This window comes from Lathyrus oleraceus, chromosome 3 (genome assembly GCF_024323335.1).
Source record: "Lathyrus oleraceus cultivar Zhongwan6 chromosome 3, CAAS_Psat_ZW6_1.0, whole genome shotgun sequence".
NCBI lineage: Eukaryota > Viridiplantae > Streptophyta > Magnoliopsida > Fabales > Fabaceae > Lathyrus > Lathyrus oleraceus.
The window spans coordinates 154314295-154329838 of NC_066581.1; the positions used below are offsets into that span (position 1 = coordinate 154314295).

The window sequence follows — 15544 nt, forward strand, 5'->3', positions numbered from 1 at the left end:
GTACGGTTACAGTTGTAATGCCTGCAAATTTAGACAGAGTATAGGATGGTCCAACATGATAGGAACTTGGTCCCAAACCCTTTTATTAGGCGTGTGCCATGTGAATTTCAAATGGGTTGGCCACAATGTTTCAAATGATAAAGGTCATTTAGAAAGCATCCACATATACCTTCTAAGGGACCAATAATCAAATAAACATGCTAATGAAAAAAAAAAATCAGATGACTTCAAAAGAGAGACAATGATGAGAAAATAAACACTGTTGTTCAAATTCCTGCTTTTCATTACTATATATATTATAGTTGAATGCTAACAAATGAATGCTAACAAAAGAATGGGGGGAAATAACTATACAGCTGGGGGGAGCATCAAGATTCATGATGCAGGGATATGGCCAGAAAATGAACTATAATTTACTTTTAAAGGAAAAAATGTAAAAGAGTAAATATAAAGGGCATATTTACAAGCACCAAATGGCACAATCAAAAAAAGTATGGTGAGGTTACTCATTTAAAAATTGGAATGCTGGATTCTCAAGAAGTTCATCTGCCGGTTTCATGTCTGAGAAGTCCTTCTCTTGTAGTGATGCGGAGAGATCATCCACTGAGAAGGGAATGCTGTAAAAAAAATAACATATTATGTATAAGCATTTATTTGATTAAGGGTTATGGTATAAGTGTTTAATTAAGTTGTTTATTTAAATAGAGCAGGCTTGGAGCATGTGTTAGTAAACCACCGTCTAGTACCCTCACCTGAAACTGTCATCCAACAAGAAAGAATCGCTATGAGGATTACTGGAGTCCATTCTCATGCTAGCAAGGACCTGAAGGAAGATCTAAATGCGTCAAACATTTGTCATTTCAAGGATACTTTTTGCAATATAGAATCAAACATACATGTGGTGATACGCTTTGTGTATTGTAGTTATCATCCCAATAAAGTGTACATATTTTACACAGCTGCTGGACATTCAAAATCTGTAGAAAAACCGGGAAAAATATGAGAAAAAACATATAAACTAAAAAAACTGTGATGGCAAGAGTATAATGGCGAGAGTATAAATGAGGGATGTGGGTCTCATGCACGGCACATGTGGAGTTTGAGACGTATAGACTTACGGGGCATAAATCATTAACGATTTCTTCGTAGGAAATCCTATACTTTTGATGAATAACCTGTAATATAAAATGAGATGTAGAAGTAATTAAAACAAAAAGTCAGATTTCGATCATTTCATTTAAAAGAAATATGCATCAAGAAAGAAACGGAAACAGGTTGCACAGATATGGTAAAACAGTTTCCATTGATTCCCAATATGAATAATATATATATATATATATATATATATATATATATATATATATATATATATATATATATATATATATATATATATATATAGGCTTGATGGCATTTTTCAAGTGTTTACAAGAACTAATGCAAGAGATATTTTATATCAGTAACTTTATTGAGTGTCACTTTTCACTCTAGAACTAATGATATCCATGTTGCTAATTGAGTAAACTTAGGTTTAAAATCTGAATCATAGTCTCATTGTAATTTTATTGAGCATGATTTTTTATCCAAAGCTAATACAAGAGGCATTTTGTCTGAGGAGATCAACGGTGGTTACTTCAAATGAGTATAGGCATTTAAATCCAGTCAAGCTTGATCTAAAAGTAGAAGCAAATGACAAGTCATTTAGCTTTACTGGATTCATTTTGTAAACAAACCTAATCATCATAGTCTTGGCCTCTCGGGGTATATATGAATCAGGTAAATAAAATTAAAAAGACTTAGGATGAAAAGATAATATATTATCAAGCGAGGCACACTTACCAAGAACCCAACAGCCTGTCTTATGTGTTTGAGTTCATCCCAAGACGTTCCTGCATACTGCAAATTTAAGGAAATTATTTTGGAGCTTTAATAAAATTGTGTACACCAGTGCTAAAATGACATGCCATCACCAATTCAACATACCAAGTAACATGTGTGCGAACTAAAGATTAAAAAAACATTACAGTAAAAGTGAAAACAAATTACCTCCTCCTTTGCTTGGCAGCACCACAGCTCTAATTCAGCTAGTCCAGCTTTCACATATTCCCCATTGCTGAATGTGCAACAACCGGGACGAACTAGAAGACTAGTAACCATTTTAGGGGGGTAACTTGTTAACATCCATATTTATAAGATAAAAACATTATAATACAACAAAATTTATTTTATGTTAAAGGAAGTGTATCAAAACCACTTACCTATTGAAGAGTTGCACATTGATATAAGAGAATGTTTGACTGAAGATCTTTCGGATAAGAACTGGAGGCACCTGAAACCCAAAAGATTATTTATCTTCTTTCAGTAATTTCAGAAATTGAATGGACAAGGCTAACAAGGAGGTAATTGCATAATATTCAGATGTTAATAATCACAAAGCTCCTTACAAAGTTCTCTTTCAATGTGCATAGGAGGGCGTTGAGGGATGCGATGATACTCTGCCAATGAGCCATTGGTGAATCTTTACCAAAGGACCGGCCAGAGCGTAACACTCCCTTTGATGTTCTTGGTGCCTGTATATCATCAACGAGGTTTGCATAAAGAAGAGAATAAAAAATCTGACTAAAAACAAAATCTAGACTCAATCCTTTTGAGGTTTTTAGAAAATATCTCCAGAAGGGGAAATTGTGCATGAAAACATACTATGAGAACTATATCGGATGAGGCAATGGTTCGTTTAAAGCCAACATGAATTCCCAACTAGATTTCAACACACCTGGATACATAGTGCAAGAACCGACGTTAACTCCTGCATCAAGTTATCTCGAATGATGCCGTATATTTTCTCCAAATAGGCTGTGAGCTGCTGCTTGAAAAGTAAAGCTGGGTACTTAGCCTCTACCTTGCGTACAACCACTGATGAAGGGGAAACAAAGCTGGCAGAAGAAGGTGATGAAAGAAAACTCTGCAGTTTACCATTGAAATGAATAAGGGCAATATTTTAATTTAGAAGTGTTTATTGGAAATTAGAAAATATACAATACAGTAAGAAGTATTCATTACCTTAGTCATTCTTCCAAAGAGGGATGTTGGATTGGGCGGTTTTCCAACCGGGGTTGAATTTGTTGAATTCCCAGTATTCAGGCTTTGTTCAAGTAAAAACAATAATGCTGATAAATTTGACATCCAATAGGCCATAAGATCATTGTCATCTTGATCCTGCAAGGTAAAAAAGGGAGTATGTTTGAAGAATCCCAATAACTTTTTTTAAAGAAGTGCTTGAGTACTTCTTCTTTATTAGACCAGAAAAGAAAAACACCATAAATATAGATCATCATCAAACATTTCAGTTGCCGCAAAATAATTCATTGTCTAACATTATGACCTACTTAAACATGAAATACAATTTCGTCAAAAAAAACATGAAATACAGTTTAAAATGTCACAATTAATAGGATATTTGCATGGTGTCTTTCATAATTAAATGCTCTTGTTCTAAGTATAGTTATTTCCTATGTTTTTTCCCGGTGTTATCATCTCCCACAAAGTATAACTCAGAATATAGTAGGAAAGTCACCTCAATTGCGGAACCAATCATCTGGACAAGGCGATCAAATACACTAGATCTTTCATCTTCAAATGATTTCCAGTGGAGAAGACATTTGTAAATGGTAAATGCAGCAATAGGCTTTCCATGGTTGAACCCAATATTTTTACTAACACAGTTGACAAGTGAGTCGAAACTCCCCTGCAGTGAAACAGCATTTTAAGATTGAGAATCATACCTTTGATGAAAATCTATGAATACTAACATAGTTAAATTCTTAAGCTCAAGCACATACATGACGTCGTTCACTGCATGATCGCTTCAATTTTGAGTCAGATTCGGTGCCAGATTGTTTCACTTTCACAGGTGTAACAAATGCATCCTGGAAAGACAAATCATTTTATATTCCACTAGACACAGCCACTTGTTAAAAGGGACATAGAAATAGTAGCAAACAATGTACTTACAATGTCATTCTGTTCTTCTGCTGCATGGTGACCATTTTCCAACTTCTGCATATGACACAATGTCAATATTTCAAACATCACATGCGTAATAACAGAGAATGAGGACCTACGTAATTTAGCTGCTATAAATTACCTCAGATACAGGAGTAGAGAGGTTCTCCACTGTCGTTTTCACAGACGCGTTTAACAGAGGTTGTTTTAGAAGAATATGTTTTGCAAGTTCCATGTCTGCAAATTTCTCTTCAAGCCTATCAATATTAATTAAGAAATGAAAATTGTCATCGAGAAAAACGTAACTGGATGGTTACAGTTAGAACTAGAGGCATAATGTTCAATTAAATATTTATCTGATATTAGCAAAACTTAATCATGAACGATACCTTTCCATGGCAGTCTTCATCTGGATTACTTTTGATTCTGCATCCAAAGCTTGCTTCAACCTTTCTTCACTAACTTTAGTTTCCTCTTCATACCTTTTCTCTGTTTCATCAATTTTCTTTTCCAGTGAACTCACCAAGTTCTGTAAAAAATTCCATAGGGATTATATTAGTAATACAATGCGACAACCTATCTTATGCTAAAATATCTGAAGCATATCATCAAACTACTAATACTTCAATTAAAACACAGATATCTAAGCCCATAACCACCTCACCTTGAGTTTCTCGTTTTCACTACTTAGCTTCTCCAACAAAGCATGGTCAACAACTGGAACCTCTTGTATGACAGGAACTCTCTCCTCTAATATTTTTGTAGCCTCCCGCTCCTTTTCAAGAAGTGATTTCGTTTCTTTGAACTTAAATTGCATCTCTAGCAACTCCGACTGTAATCTTACATTTTCTTTTGTTTTGGCTTCTTCAATGGCCACCTATATTTAACATTGGAAGTTTATTGCAACGTGAGATACTAAATTTTATGCTACCACTTTCTTACATGTTTGACAGAAAAAGCAAGCAAAAAACTTTATCAGTTACACAAATCAATGCTATTCCACTACAATATTTTACTGAATTTGGAGTGGATAATTCTACTATAGGAAGTATACCACAGTTAAACAATTTATGTTAACAGTTAGTACTAGCAAAATCTTAAGTCATTTATTTACCCTTAAATGTTTTTCCAGCTGCAACTTCAATGTAAGGTCTTCAACTTGTTTTTCAAGCTTATTTTTGGCATCTTGGAGAGCCCCTGTTTCTCTCGCAGCCTACAACCAAAATAGCAAAAATCTCAATCATTAAATGAGAAAAGCAAAAGAGGCTAATCGGCAACTCAAAGTCAATTAGTGATAAAATCTAATAATTTTAAATGATTCCCCCTCCTTACCAGAAAAAAAAATGCCTTTTTCTCATTCAAAATGTATTTAAAGTCGACTCTAACTGTTGATGCATATAAAAATCTCAATACAAAGATTGATAGAATATATCAACCTTTGTATGTTCATTGAATTATAAACTCATTTTGTATAACTATTATCTCCGAGTCATATCAGTAATATGATAATTATAACTCACAATTTTACTTAAAGCCAATATCATTGACCGACTCAAAGGCTTAATCTTAAAAAAAGGTAATTACCATCTTGAGTTTCCTCAATTCTCGCCGGGCAACTTTTCCTCTCCATGCACATTGTGTTGCAATTGCTGCCTTCTTTAATTTCGTGAAATAAAGTTGTGCCAAGTATTTCCTGTAGTGGCTCTGCAGAACACAAATTCATCAGAGTTGTAAAAGCTTTTAAAACCAAAACAAATAAACTAATTTCAGCAATAACAATTTTGGATACAATGGATGAACAACAACAATAGTAAAAAATGTTCAAAACATCTTTTAATGATAGCTCCTCCAAATATTGCCTACCTGAATGACAATTGTTGCTTCAGTTCTTCTTCTAAAGTGTAGGTCACATCGAGCCGCCATTGCCCGCATACCAGTCTGGATAGAGACAGCAGAGGCATACAATTCTTTATACGCCTTCCTATCAATATGCATGCGGAAACACCTTTGAATGAGCAGACTAGAAGCCTCCCGCCTCATTCCCTCGAAAACTTGCCTCGCAAGTTGTCCTGCAATCAGTATAAAGCAAGCCATCAAACTTCAAAATTCTAAATTATTCCCAAATCCCATACTGTGAGCTAATATCTCAAGAAGCAATGAAAAGAGACCTCTGCATGCAGCTTGAATCTGCACGGCTGACAAACGAAGCGAAATGAAACTTTGATGTGCCAAATAGGAGCGGACTTTCCCCTGAATAATACTCGCTGACTTTCCTAAGATCTCACTTCTACGGGTATCTAGTTCTGCCATTTGACCAGCTCGAAGAAACACCTTTGTTTTACCAATCTATGCCAATAACCAGTAAACTTAGTTAGAAAAGGATAATATAACCTTGTGTGGTCAATCTGAAATCACTGAATGCAATGGTAATAGTCACCTGATAACCCTCAAGTCCAACATTCTTGAGAATCCTCTTGCAAGCAGTGGCCTCGTCAGAACTAGCATAATTAAAATATGTAGTAAGTAAACATTTTCAGACTAACAACCAACATTCCTGATAAGGAGGGTGAACATACCTTCCGTTCAATGCTTCAGAAGCAAGAAGGCCAAATCGATTGACAAATTCATCGAATGTTTTTCTAGTGGGATATCCAGCACAGCTGATCCTAATTGCTTCCATAACTCCCTACAACCAGATAAACTAATAAGCGTAAACTTACATAATCTTTAATTGACCTTCAACTACGACATGAAGTATATGGTAAAAAAAAAAGGATACAAATTGTAGCAGTCTTACCCCACAGCGCAGTTGCTGCAAAACATTTTTATTCTCAAAAATTGCCGCCTTGAGAAGATTATTAGGTTTCACACATCGAATGTAGTGTGGCTCACTGGAACTTAGAGTTTCAAGTAAAGATTGCAATTGTAGCTGCAGTGCATCACATATGAAGAGTTTTAACAATCCCAAAGATTAAGCAAGAAAGATATATTAGTTGTATTTTTATATAAATAAAAACACCTTAAATCCGGAACCTATTGAAGAGAACTTTGATTGTTTAGAAGTTTCCACAGGTGAAGGGGGAAACAAGCCTGATACAAAGGAGCATTTGGAAGCATTAAGAAGTGCCTGGTGTTCCGCAACAACATAATCTTTGTTCTTGTCAAGGAAAAACTCAGTTTGATAAGTGACCTACAAAAAAGAATACACAAATCACATCAAGCAATTTTGACATGCACTATGTCATATTATGTATCCTGTTTATTATATTTCTGAACTAAAATTACAAATTCACAAACTTACATCACCAGCATAATGGCATATTGTGAAGTCACTAGGTGATAATTTGGGCTTGTTAAACCTTTTATGGCCTTTGAAGGTCTGATACAGCTTTTGGGAAAATGTTTCATGTGTTGATCTAGGAAACATACTGGATAACACACATATAACTAATTTACTTAGCATCCGTAGAAATTATTAAAACAAATAAATATGGGCTATCAGTATAAATGTGTACCAAGCTTCATCCAAAAGCGAAATAATGCCACCAGGTTTCTGAAAATGAAGCAAGCCAATTCAAAAGTTAAAAATATTCCAAATGATAAATAATATATTCATTAATGAGTAATAATAGACGTGCCTAACTCAACTATGTTATGATATGAGAGTTTCTCTTTTTTTAGGGGAGGGAGAGAAGGGTTAACGTGTGTACACTCAACTAGTAAATTGTTATATCAAGGTAATCCGACATAGTCTTTAAGTGGATAAAAGTTCACATACTACAAGTGGTCATTCTTATAACCTGTAAAAAAAAAATTGTTTTTATGCCCTTCATTTGATTTGAGAGTAAATATTCAAATAGCTTTCCCACATCAACTGTGATTTTCCGAAAATCTTCCTTCATTTGAATGTTAAAATGATAGAATATGTACTAAGAAAAAATTCAAAATTTAGTGTGCCCTTTTTAGTTTGAGAATTTTTCTTCAGTTCCCTATATAAATTTTTTAAAACAGAAAACAAAGTGGTAGTGAAAGTAAAAATGTTTTCTCAAACAAATAAGCCCTGAAGTTGACTTTCCATGAAAGGATTTCTCGTTAGAAAGAATGAATATCTTAAATAAAAATCATCCAACGGGAGATAAAGACCAATTAGCTTAAGCATTGCAGAGTTAGAAACTAAAACCTTTTCAATCAGATCCAGAATATCTTGATTATCCACAAATTCAATGTAACTCCAGTCAATTTCTTCTTTTTTGTATTCTTCTTGCTCCATTTTGAAAACATGCTGTAGAACAAAATATTTGAGGGCAAAAATAGCATATGGAGTAACAAAAAGGTGGCATTATTGTCTGATTCAAATATTCAAGCAATTATAAGAGAAAAATATAGATCTTCCATAAAAAAATATTTTTAAAAAAACCTGATTAAAATGCTGCTGAAGCTTTTCATTGGTCAAATTAATACAAAATTGCTCAAAACTGCAGAGTACACGTGACAAACAGGGTTAATATACAAAATCAGGGAAAAGAATGTCATTTCATAGAGTGTTTAACAGGAAACCAAACTGGCAAAGGGGTTTATAACAATATGCAAGTTTATTGGAGTAACTGTTGATTTGAAGAAACTATTCCGTGCTAATTACACAATAAAGGGGGTACTAGTTAGTAGTTACACACCTGTTAGTCTTGAAACTCTCAAAACCATAAATATCCAGCACACCAATTATAGATTTTGACTCGGGATCTTGGCCGATGGAGTTATTTATTGTACCAACCAACCTGCAAAAGAATGACAGAAAATTTAAAATATGATACCAATACTTGGGAGCGAATTGACCAAATTTGTAAGTACCTCTAACTAAGGTTCAAAAAAGTATATCTGACTAATTTGCGCAGACTTACCAGTCAAACAATCTTGTGTATACAATCTTAGCCAATGCATCTCGACTTTGTGCAGCAGCTTCTGGATCCAGCCATCTTGTAACTGTTTCATCACGAGTAACAAGCACACGTTTGCAAAGAGAATCTTCAAGTGCCTTTGCATCACACCTGAACAAATTTTTTTAGTCAAGGTGGAAACGATATAAAATGTAAATTTTAAAATGGTGCAAATATTCAATGTTTGCTCACATAAAAAGCTCAGCTGCAGTCTGTAGGTGGAACCGGGATTTATCATCTTTGGGCATAGATGAATCTATCTCCTCCCCTTTCACAAATTCAATGTTCCCAAGATGCAAAATTGCAGCAACAACTTGAAATATTGCATCCTGGAGAGACATGGAAGAAATGGAAAAACAAAGAATTGAGTTATAGACCATACTTGAAAAAAATTATCATGAAACTAAAGAAACTCCAAATAAAATACCTGTTCCTCAGAACCTATTCCAACAACATCCATTGCGTTTCTTATAGCACTATATTCTTTAGATTCATCAACCCCTTTCAATTCATAGCAATCTGATTGATTCAGATAATGAAACGTTCTTGGATGCCCTAATTTGTACTTCTTAACATCCTGTAAAAAAACACAAAAAAAAGGTCCGGAAAAATTAAAGCGCAAAATCCCAAAATGCCAATCATGAATTTTCCAATAAAGAACTTCCAAACATTCTACAGGTCCATTTGCAGACAGATTTTTCTACTGGTAAGTAACTGCATTTTAATTTTATGAACCAAATTCCCAGCCTAAAAACAAATCAATATAAAAAACAAAAGAATCTTGCTACCTCTTGAGGTGCAGCACAGAGCATGTAAAAACAATGATAATTCCTCTCAGGATCTGACACTTGGCAAACACGTGATTTTTCCAGAAGATAAGTTCTGATAGCAGCGCCTGATATTCTTCCTTTTTTATTAAATTGAATCTCCACAAACTTACCAAACCGACTGCAGAAGTCACAAGTGAGAAAAAATAAAGCACATAAGATGGTAAGGCATAAACATTTGCACTATAGCTACAACAAGAACACTTATCATTTTTCACCTTGAATTATTGTTCCTCACAGTCTTTGCATTGCCAAAAGCTTCTAGGACGGGATTTGACTGTAAATCAAGGAAGAAAGGATGAAAAAAAGGTCTACTTTAGTTTGTGAAGATTGTAAGCAATTTAAATACTGATTGAAATTTAACAAAATAAACTGTTTATGTAAATGAAATCAGCTTGCCAAACTAAATTTGTAAAGATATAATTCTCTCACCTCGAGGACTTTTTGCTCGACAGTTCTACCTTCAGCAACAGACACTCTCCCTCCCATGTAAGCAAGATATCGCATGAGTAACTTAGTACTTTCTGTTTTACCAGCACCACTTTCACCACTCACCAATATTGACTGGTTGATTCCATCATTTATCATGAGCCTAAATACACATAAAACTTATATAGTCAGACTTTATAAACTAACAGTCTGCTCTAATTACAGGACATATATGAAAATTACCTATAAGCTGCATCGGCAACCGCAAAGGGATGTGGACTTAACTCACCAAATGCTGCTCCTCTGTATTGTGCCATCATATGGCTATCATATAAATGAGGAAGCTTTATGAAAGGGTTCACAGCAATCAATATATTCCCAGTGTAAGTCTGGAAGCAGACCATTGATATTGAACAAAAGTTAACACAGCATGAATGAAAATATGAAAAATCACACAAAGGCACCATCTAAGGAGCGTTGGGAACCAAAATGCGTACATAAATTTCATTGATTTCGTATCTTGATCTCAGATTATTTAGGACTCCAGGTTCATGCAGGTACGCGAGCTTTGTCATATCATCCACTCCACATGGTGGAACTTCGGTATCTTTATGATAAATACTGGAAGCTTTAACAACAACCTGCATATTGCAAATCAGACATATGATGGGGACAAAATTAAGCATCAAGAAGTTCAAAATTCTGAGTTCAAAAAAGAAAGTGCATATCTACATTATGCTATCCTTCAAAGATTCAAACAAATCAAAGCATTCATGTAAAACCAGTAATTCAAAAAACAAAACAAAAAATGCATCCGTGAAGGTCAAGATTAACTTTGAGCAAATATTACAAAATGCACTCACCGTCTTCCCAGAAGTGCAAAGGACTTTGATTTGTTCTCCATTAATCTCCAAGACTTCGCCATCTATCCAAGCAACATCAGAATCCTCCAACCAAACATGGGTCCCAACTATAAGATTGGCAGAAGCAGCAGCCTACAATCCAAAATTTATGCATAATCAAGCAACTAGGGGGGAGCTCATAAAAACACTGGAAAATGAAAGGGTCAACTTTGGACCAAATTAAAGAACATATAAAAAAAAGCTGTCTACACTTAAGCCATTGAAAAAAATTAAATCAATCAACAACACAATGGCGGTATATTTATGAAGTTATAATCAGCAATGTCAATCCAACATGGTCAGATTTCAAAAACAGACTAATAGATTTGAATAACCAATTGAAAACAGAAGATTCATAACACAGATAAAACAATTCACAAAATTCAAAGTGAAATAACTGCATATCAATCTAAACTATAGTTAAAATAAAAATCACTAAGACTATAGAATTGGATTCTTGTCCGCACATCCTAACTCAAATCACAAAAGCCGATATTACTAGGTTGGACGTCAACACTAGGTTACAAACCCTAGCTCTCGGGTTATGTTTGGATTGATGGACTAGAACGAAGCAGAGCAGAATGGAACATGATGAAATGGAATAGAGTGGAATGCAACAGAGGTTCCATTCCATTGTTTGTGTATTTTTAATAATTTAGCAGTACAAAATAGAACAAACTAGTTCATTCCATTGCATACACCCCAAATTGGGGGAAATGAAAACTGTAAAATCGAATGGAATAGGATGGAACGGATTCCATCATGTTCCATTCCGCTCCATCCATTATTTACAAATCCAAACAATACTCCATTTCATTTCATTCCATGGTGTGTATGAGTAGTAGTTATGATCGGTTCCACTACAAATCAAAAAAATAAAAAATTGGATTCCTACATTGTCAGCTAGCAATAAGAAAGAGCAAGATTCATAAAAAAGAAAAACAACCACCACTAATTGTAACATTGATGAGTTCCAAGATTAAAAAAAAATAGACTCTAATCTGTTTTCTATTGTATTATATAAAAGATAAGATCAGTAACACAGGGAAACAGCAACAAGAACTCCATGTGCATCAATATAATGAACAACACAACCTCCTTACAATCAAGACAAGAAAAAATCACAGCCCCATTATCCTAAAAAAATTCAATTCCAGTAAAAGGTATACAAGACTTGAAATTGACTAAACCAACACCACAAGAAGTAAATACCATATTGTAAGAAAGATCTGATGAAAAACTGAGCTTGCAATTGGATCCACCTCCAATGACAACTGCACCACTTGAAGCTCAAATTTAACGCGGTTTACAACAACTTTCAAATGCAGAAAAAGGTGCACACAGAATAAATTGTTATGAAGTAAATAACGATAATGTGGATAAAACAACGAGAAGCCCCTTAACAAAAATCAAACTTTTGAAGCATAGCTGCAAGTGTAACAGCAAAGTTTGGTGCTGCAATGGCGTAATTTTCGTTTGTTAGAGTTTATAGCGTTCTATTGGTGCAATCTAATAATAATATTTTTTTTATTTCTTTTTCTTTTTTCATTATACCAATTTTATCCTTTGACTCTAAAGTCAACTTTTTTATTCTAGATGAAACTCACGTTATACTTTATATATATATATATATATATATATATATTTTATTAATATTTAAATTAAATAAATTAAAAAAGAGAATAAAATAAATTCAGATATCAAGATATTAAATGCAACAAAATCGTGTTATCATTTCATTTATTCATTTTTATATGTGACTCTTATTCATCTTTAATAAAATAAATTTTATTCACTAGATTATTTGATTAAAAAAAATTAATTATGATTTTAATCCCCTATTTTATTTTAATTAAAGAATTTGATCATTTATTTTAAATTCATATTTTTTTTCGTATATTTTAAATTTAAAGAGTTTTGATTATGTGTTTTTCATTTTTTTTAAAACAATTTATTTATGACAAAAAAATTTATAAATTTATTATTAAACTTTGTAGATTAAAATATAATTAAAAAACAAAAAGTTATCAATTTTTTATAAAAAAATTTATAGAAATTAAAATTATTTGAATTTAAAATAAAATATTTTAATTTTAAATTAAAAATAATAATTTTGTGAATTAGACAAAATTAGGGGATTAATACTATAATTTATTCAAAAAGAATTAAATGAAAAATGTTATTACAAAATAAATGTATGTAAAAGAGAATCAATGTTTGATACGATTTGCAATGAAACGGTTCCTTTATTTATGCCGGTAGATTGCCATAAATGCCCCTTTCATGACAAATGTCGCAATCAAACACAATATTGTACAAAAGTTAATATTAATTTTAAAAAATCAAAATATTTGAAGCGCTAAACTGCATAACGTGACTCTAAAGTCTACTTTTTTATTCGTACCCACTTAACTCAAAATCTTCTATAATTAATACTTCATCTGTCTCTCATAAAAAAGGTCTTGTTTAAATTTTTCTAACGTTTAAAAATAATCAAATTTATCAATAAAATTATTATTTACTAAAATATTTTTAGTATAATTACTTAAGTTGTTTAATGAGAAAATACAACGAATTTGATTTTATATTTTTAATAAGGTTTTCTCTCTTAAATAAATATTTACATATAAAAAACTGCAATGAAAGTATTAGTACCTCTCTATCTTCAATTATAAGACTCTCTTAAATTTTTTATTTATTTATTTAGAAAATTCTTTTTAGTTTTTAAAATGAATTAATAATTTTTTTCTAAATATATCTTTTTTATAATCTATAATAAATATTCTACTTTAAATATTAATTACTTCTCTCTCGTAAGAATTTAAAATTATATAAATACTCAATAAACTTAATACTTTAACCAATTTTTTTAATTAACGTGGAGTTTTATATTTAAAGACGGAAGTGGTATTATTTTTATTTATTGTAGTGTTCACAATTTAAATGTTTTTGATTTGTTGTTAAACTATAATATATTTTCTGTAAAACTGAATTCAAATTTATATTACGGATATTTTCCTATCTTTATAAATATTTATGAGAGTATGTATTGATCAATAACCAAAATATAATATTTTAAATATTTTAAACAAATATATCATAAGATGTCACTCTAATTTTTTTAACAATATTTAATATTATATTTAATCTTATTTATAGAAAAATATATTTTAAATTTATTAAATAATTAATATATCTGAACTATATAATATATCATATACATGGATTATTCAATAAGTCGACTTTCTCTTATAAATAAAATCTGAAAGAGTAATATTTTATGGGTTTATGGTGATGCACTGACATTGTAAAATAGTTTTACACTATCATCCAATAAGAATATATCATTTTGTTATGTTATGTCAATATTTTAAAATTTTCAGTCTGATTTGGTGGGATGCATGCTCGTCATTGATTGACACTGTAAAATAAATTTACATATCGTCAGTGCATCATATATATATATATATATATATATATATATATATATATATATATATATATATATATATATATATATATATATATATAAAAGTGTTTTTTTAAAGGATGTGTACTTCTTACAAAGGAATGTAATAATTGAAAATAATGTTATGTAATTAATATTTAAAAAGTGATTTTTTTTTCATTTGAGCTTTATAATATATTCGAATTATATATATTATTCTGAGTCAAAGACCTAATAAAAATATTCAAGTATACATAAGTTCAATCAAGCTTATATAACTTATGAAGTCAGCATACATGAAATTTAATGTATATTTTTCTAATGTCTACATTTCACTATGTTTATTTTGGATAATGTATTAATTTGGGCGATAGAGTGTTAACCTTACAGGTCCACCACGCACCACCATACCGGAGATAAGTGTCACTGATTCCAAAGTCTTATGTCATCAATCAATACTAATTTTGATTCCACGTCGGAATAATGGCGTTGTCTGCGGGAATCGACTCATAATTCCCTCAAAATCACACGGATAGATTATCTTCAATCCAAAGTCATATCTCTACTGAAACTTTCATGAGATCCAAAGTCAATCCAAAGTCATGCGTCACATCGAGGACCCAATTAAATCTTTTGATCATATTCCACCTTAATTATCGATTATCGATGAAATCTGCATTGTAGCAACATCCAACGCAAATTCATCATTGGAGCGCCTCCTCTGAGCAACAATTGATACCAGACTATGAAGCAAATATCAGTTGGTGATAGTATTTCTAAATTGCAAGAAGACAAATAGAGCCTCGAACGTGGAGTTGCCATTAGTTATAGTAGTCATTGTTGATGATCACACACTCACAGGATTCCTCGTCGAAAGTTCATGTAATGTCCTCTACACCGACACACTAGAGCAATTCTATCTCCAATAACTATATCTGAGTCCAAACAATGGCGGAGATCAATTGACCTTCAATGATTCAATAACTCGCCCTTGCAGAATGA

The 15544-nt window shown here is 32.2% G+C and overlaps 1 protein-coding gene across 1 annotated transcript; it reads right to left on the minus strand.

Annotated features, from left to right (window-relative positions):
• Positions 1 to 260: 260 nt before the first annotated feature.
• Positions 261 to 12593, minus strand: LOC127125935 (myosin-6). Its single transcript, XM_051054796.1, has 39 exons — positions 12307 to 12593; positions 11056 to 11187; positions 10690 to 10833; positions 10436 to 10581; positions 10196 to 10355; positions 9982 to 10040; positions 9725 to 9884; positions 9364 to 9513; positions 9129 to 9265; positions 8901 to 9047; positions 8676 to 8777; positions 8420 to 8477; positions 8183 to 8284; positions 7518 to 7555; positions 7304 to 7430; positions 7022 to 7192; positions 6800 to 6931; positions 6579 to 6688; positions 6440 to 6500; positions 6171 to 6348; positions 5866 to 6071; positions 5587 to 5706; positions 5117 to 5215; positions 4667 to 4879; positions 4392 to 4531; positions 4145 to 4259; positions 4012 to 4056; positions 3840 to 3926; positions 3575 to 3745; positions 3061 to 3216; positions 2774 to 2962; positions 2445 to 2570; positions 2259 to 2329; positions 2047 to 2146; positions 1840 to 1896; positions 1119 to 1175; positions 897 to 977; positions 753 to 823; positions 261 to 617 (listed from the first exon to the last, which is right to left on the minus strand). Exons 1-39 carry the CDS (start codon positions 12307 to 12309, stop codon positions 503 to 505), a joined length of 4536 nt encoding a protein of 1511 aa, XP_050910753.1. The 5' UTR covers positions 12310 to 12593; the 3' UTR covers positions 261 to 502.
• Positions 12594 to 15544: the final 2951 nt, after the last annotated feature.

Coding starts and splice junctions, on each gene's coding strand:
- LOC127125935 (XM_051054796.1), bottom strand. Junction 8,285..8,419: donor TTCAGCAGCATTTTAATCAG/GTTTTTTTAAAA, acceptor TTTGTTCTACAG/CATGTTTTCAAAATGGAGCA. Junction 6,349..6,439: donor TTGGACTTGAGGGTTATCAG/GTGACTATTACC, acceptor TTATTGGCATAG/ATTGGTAAAACAAAGGTGTT.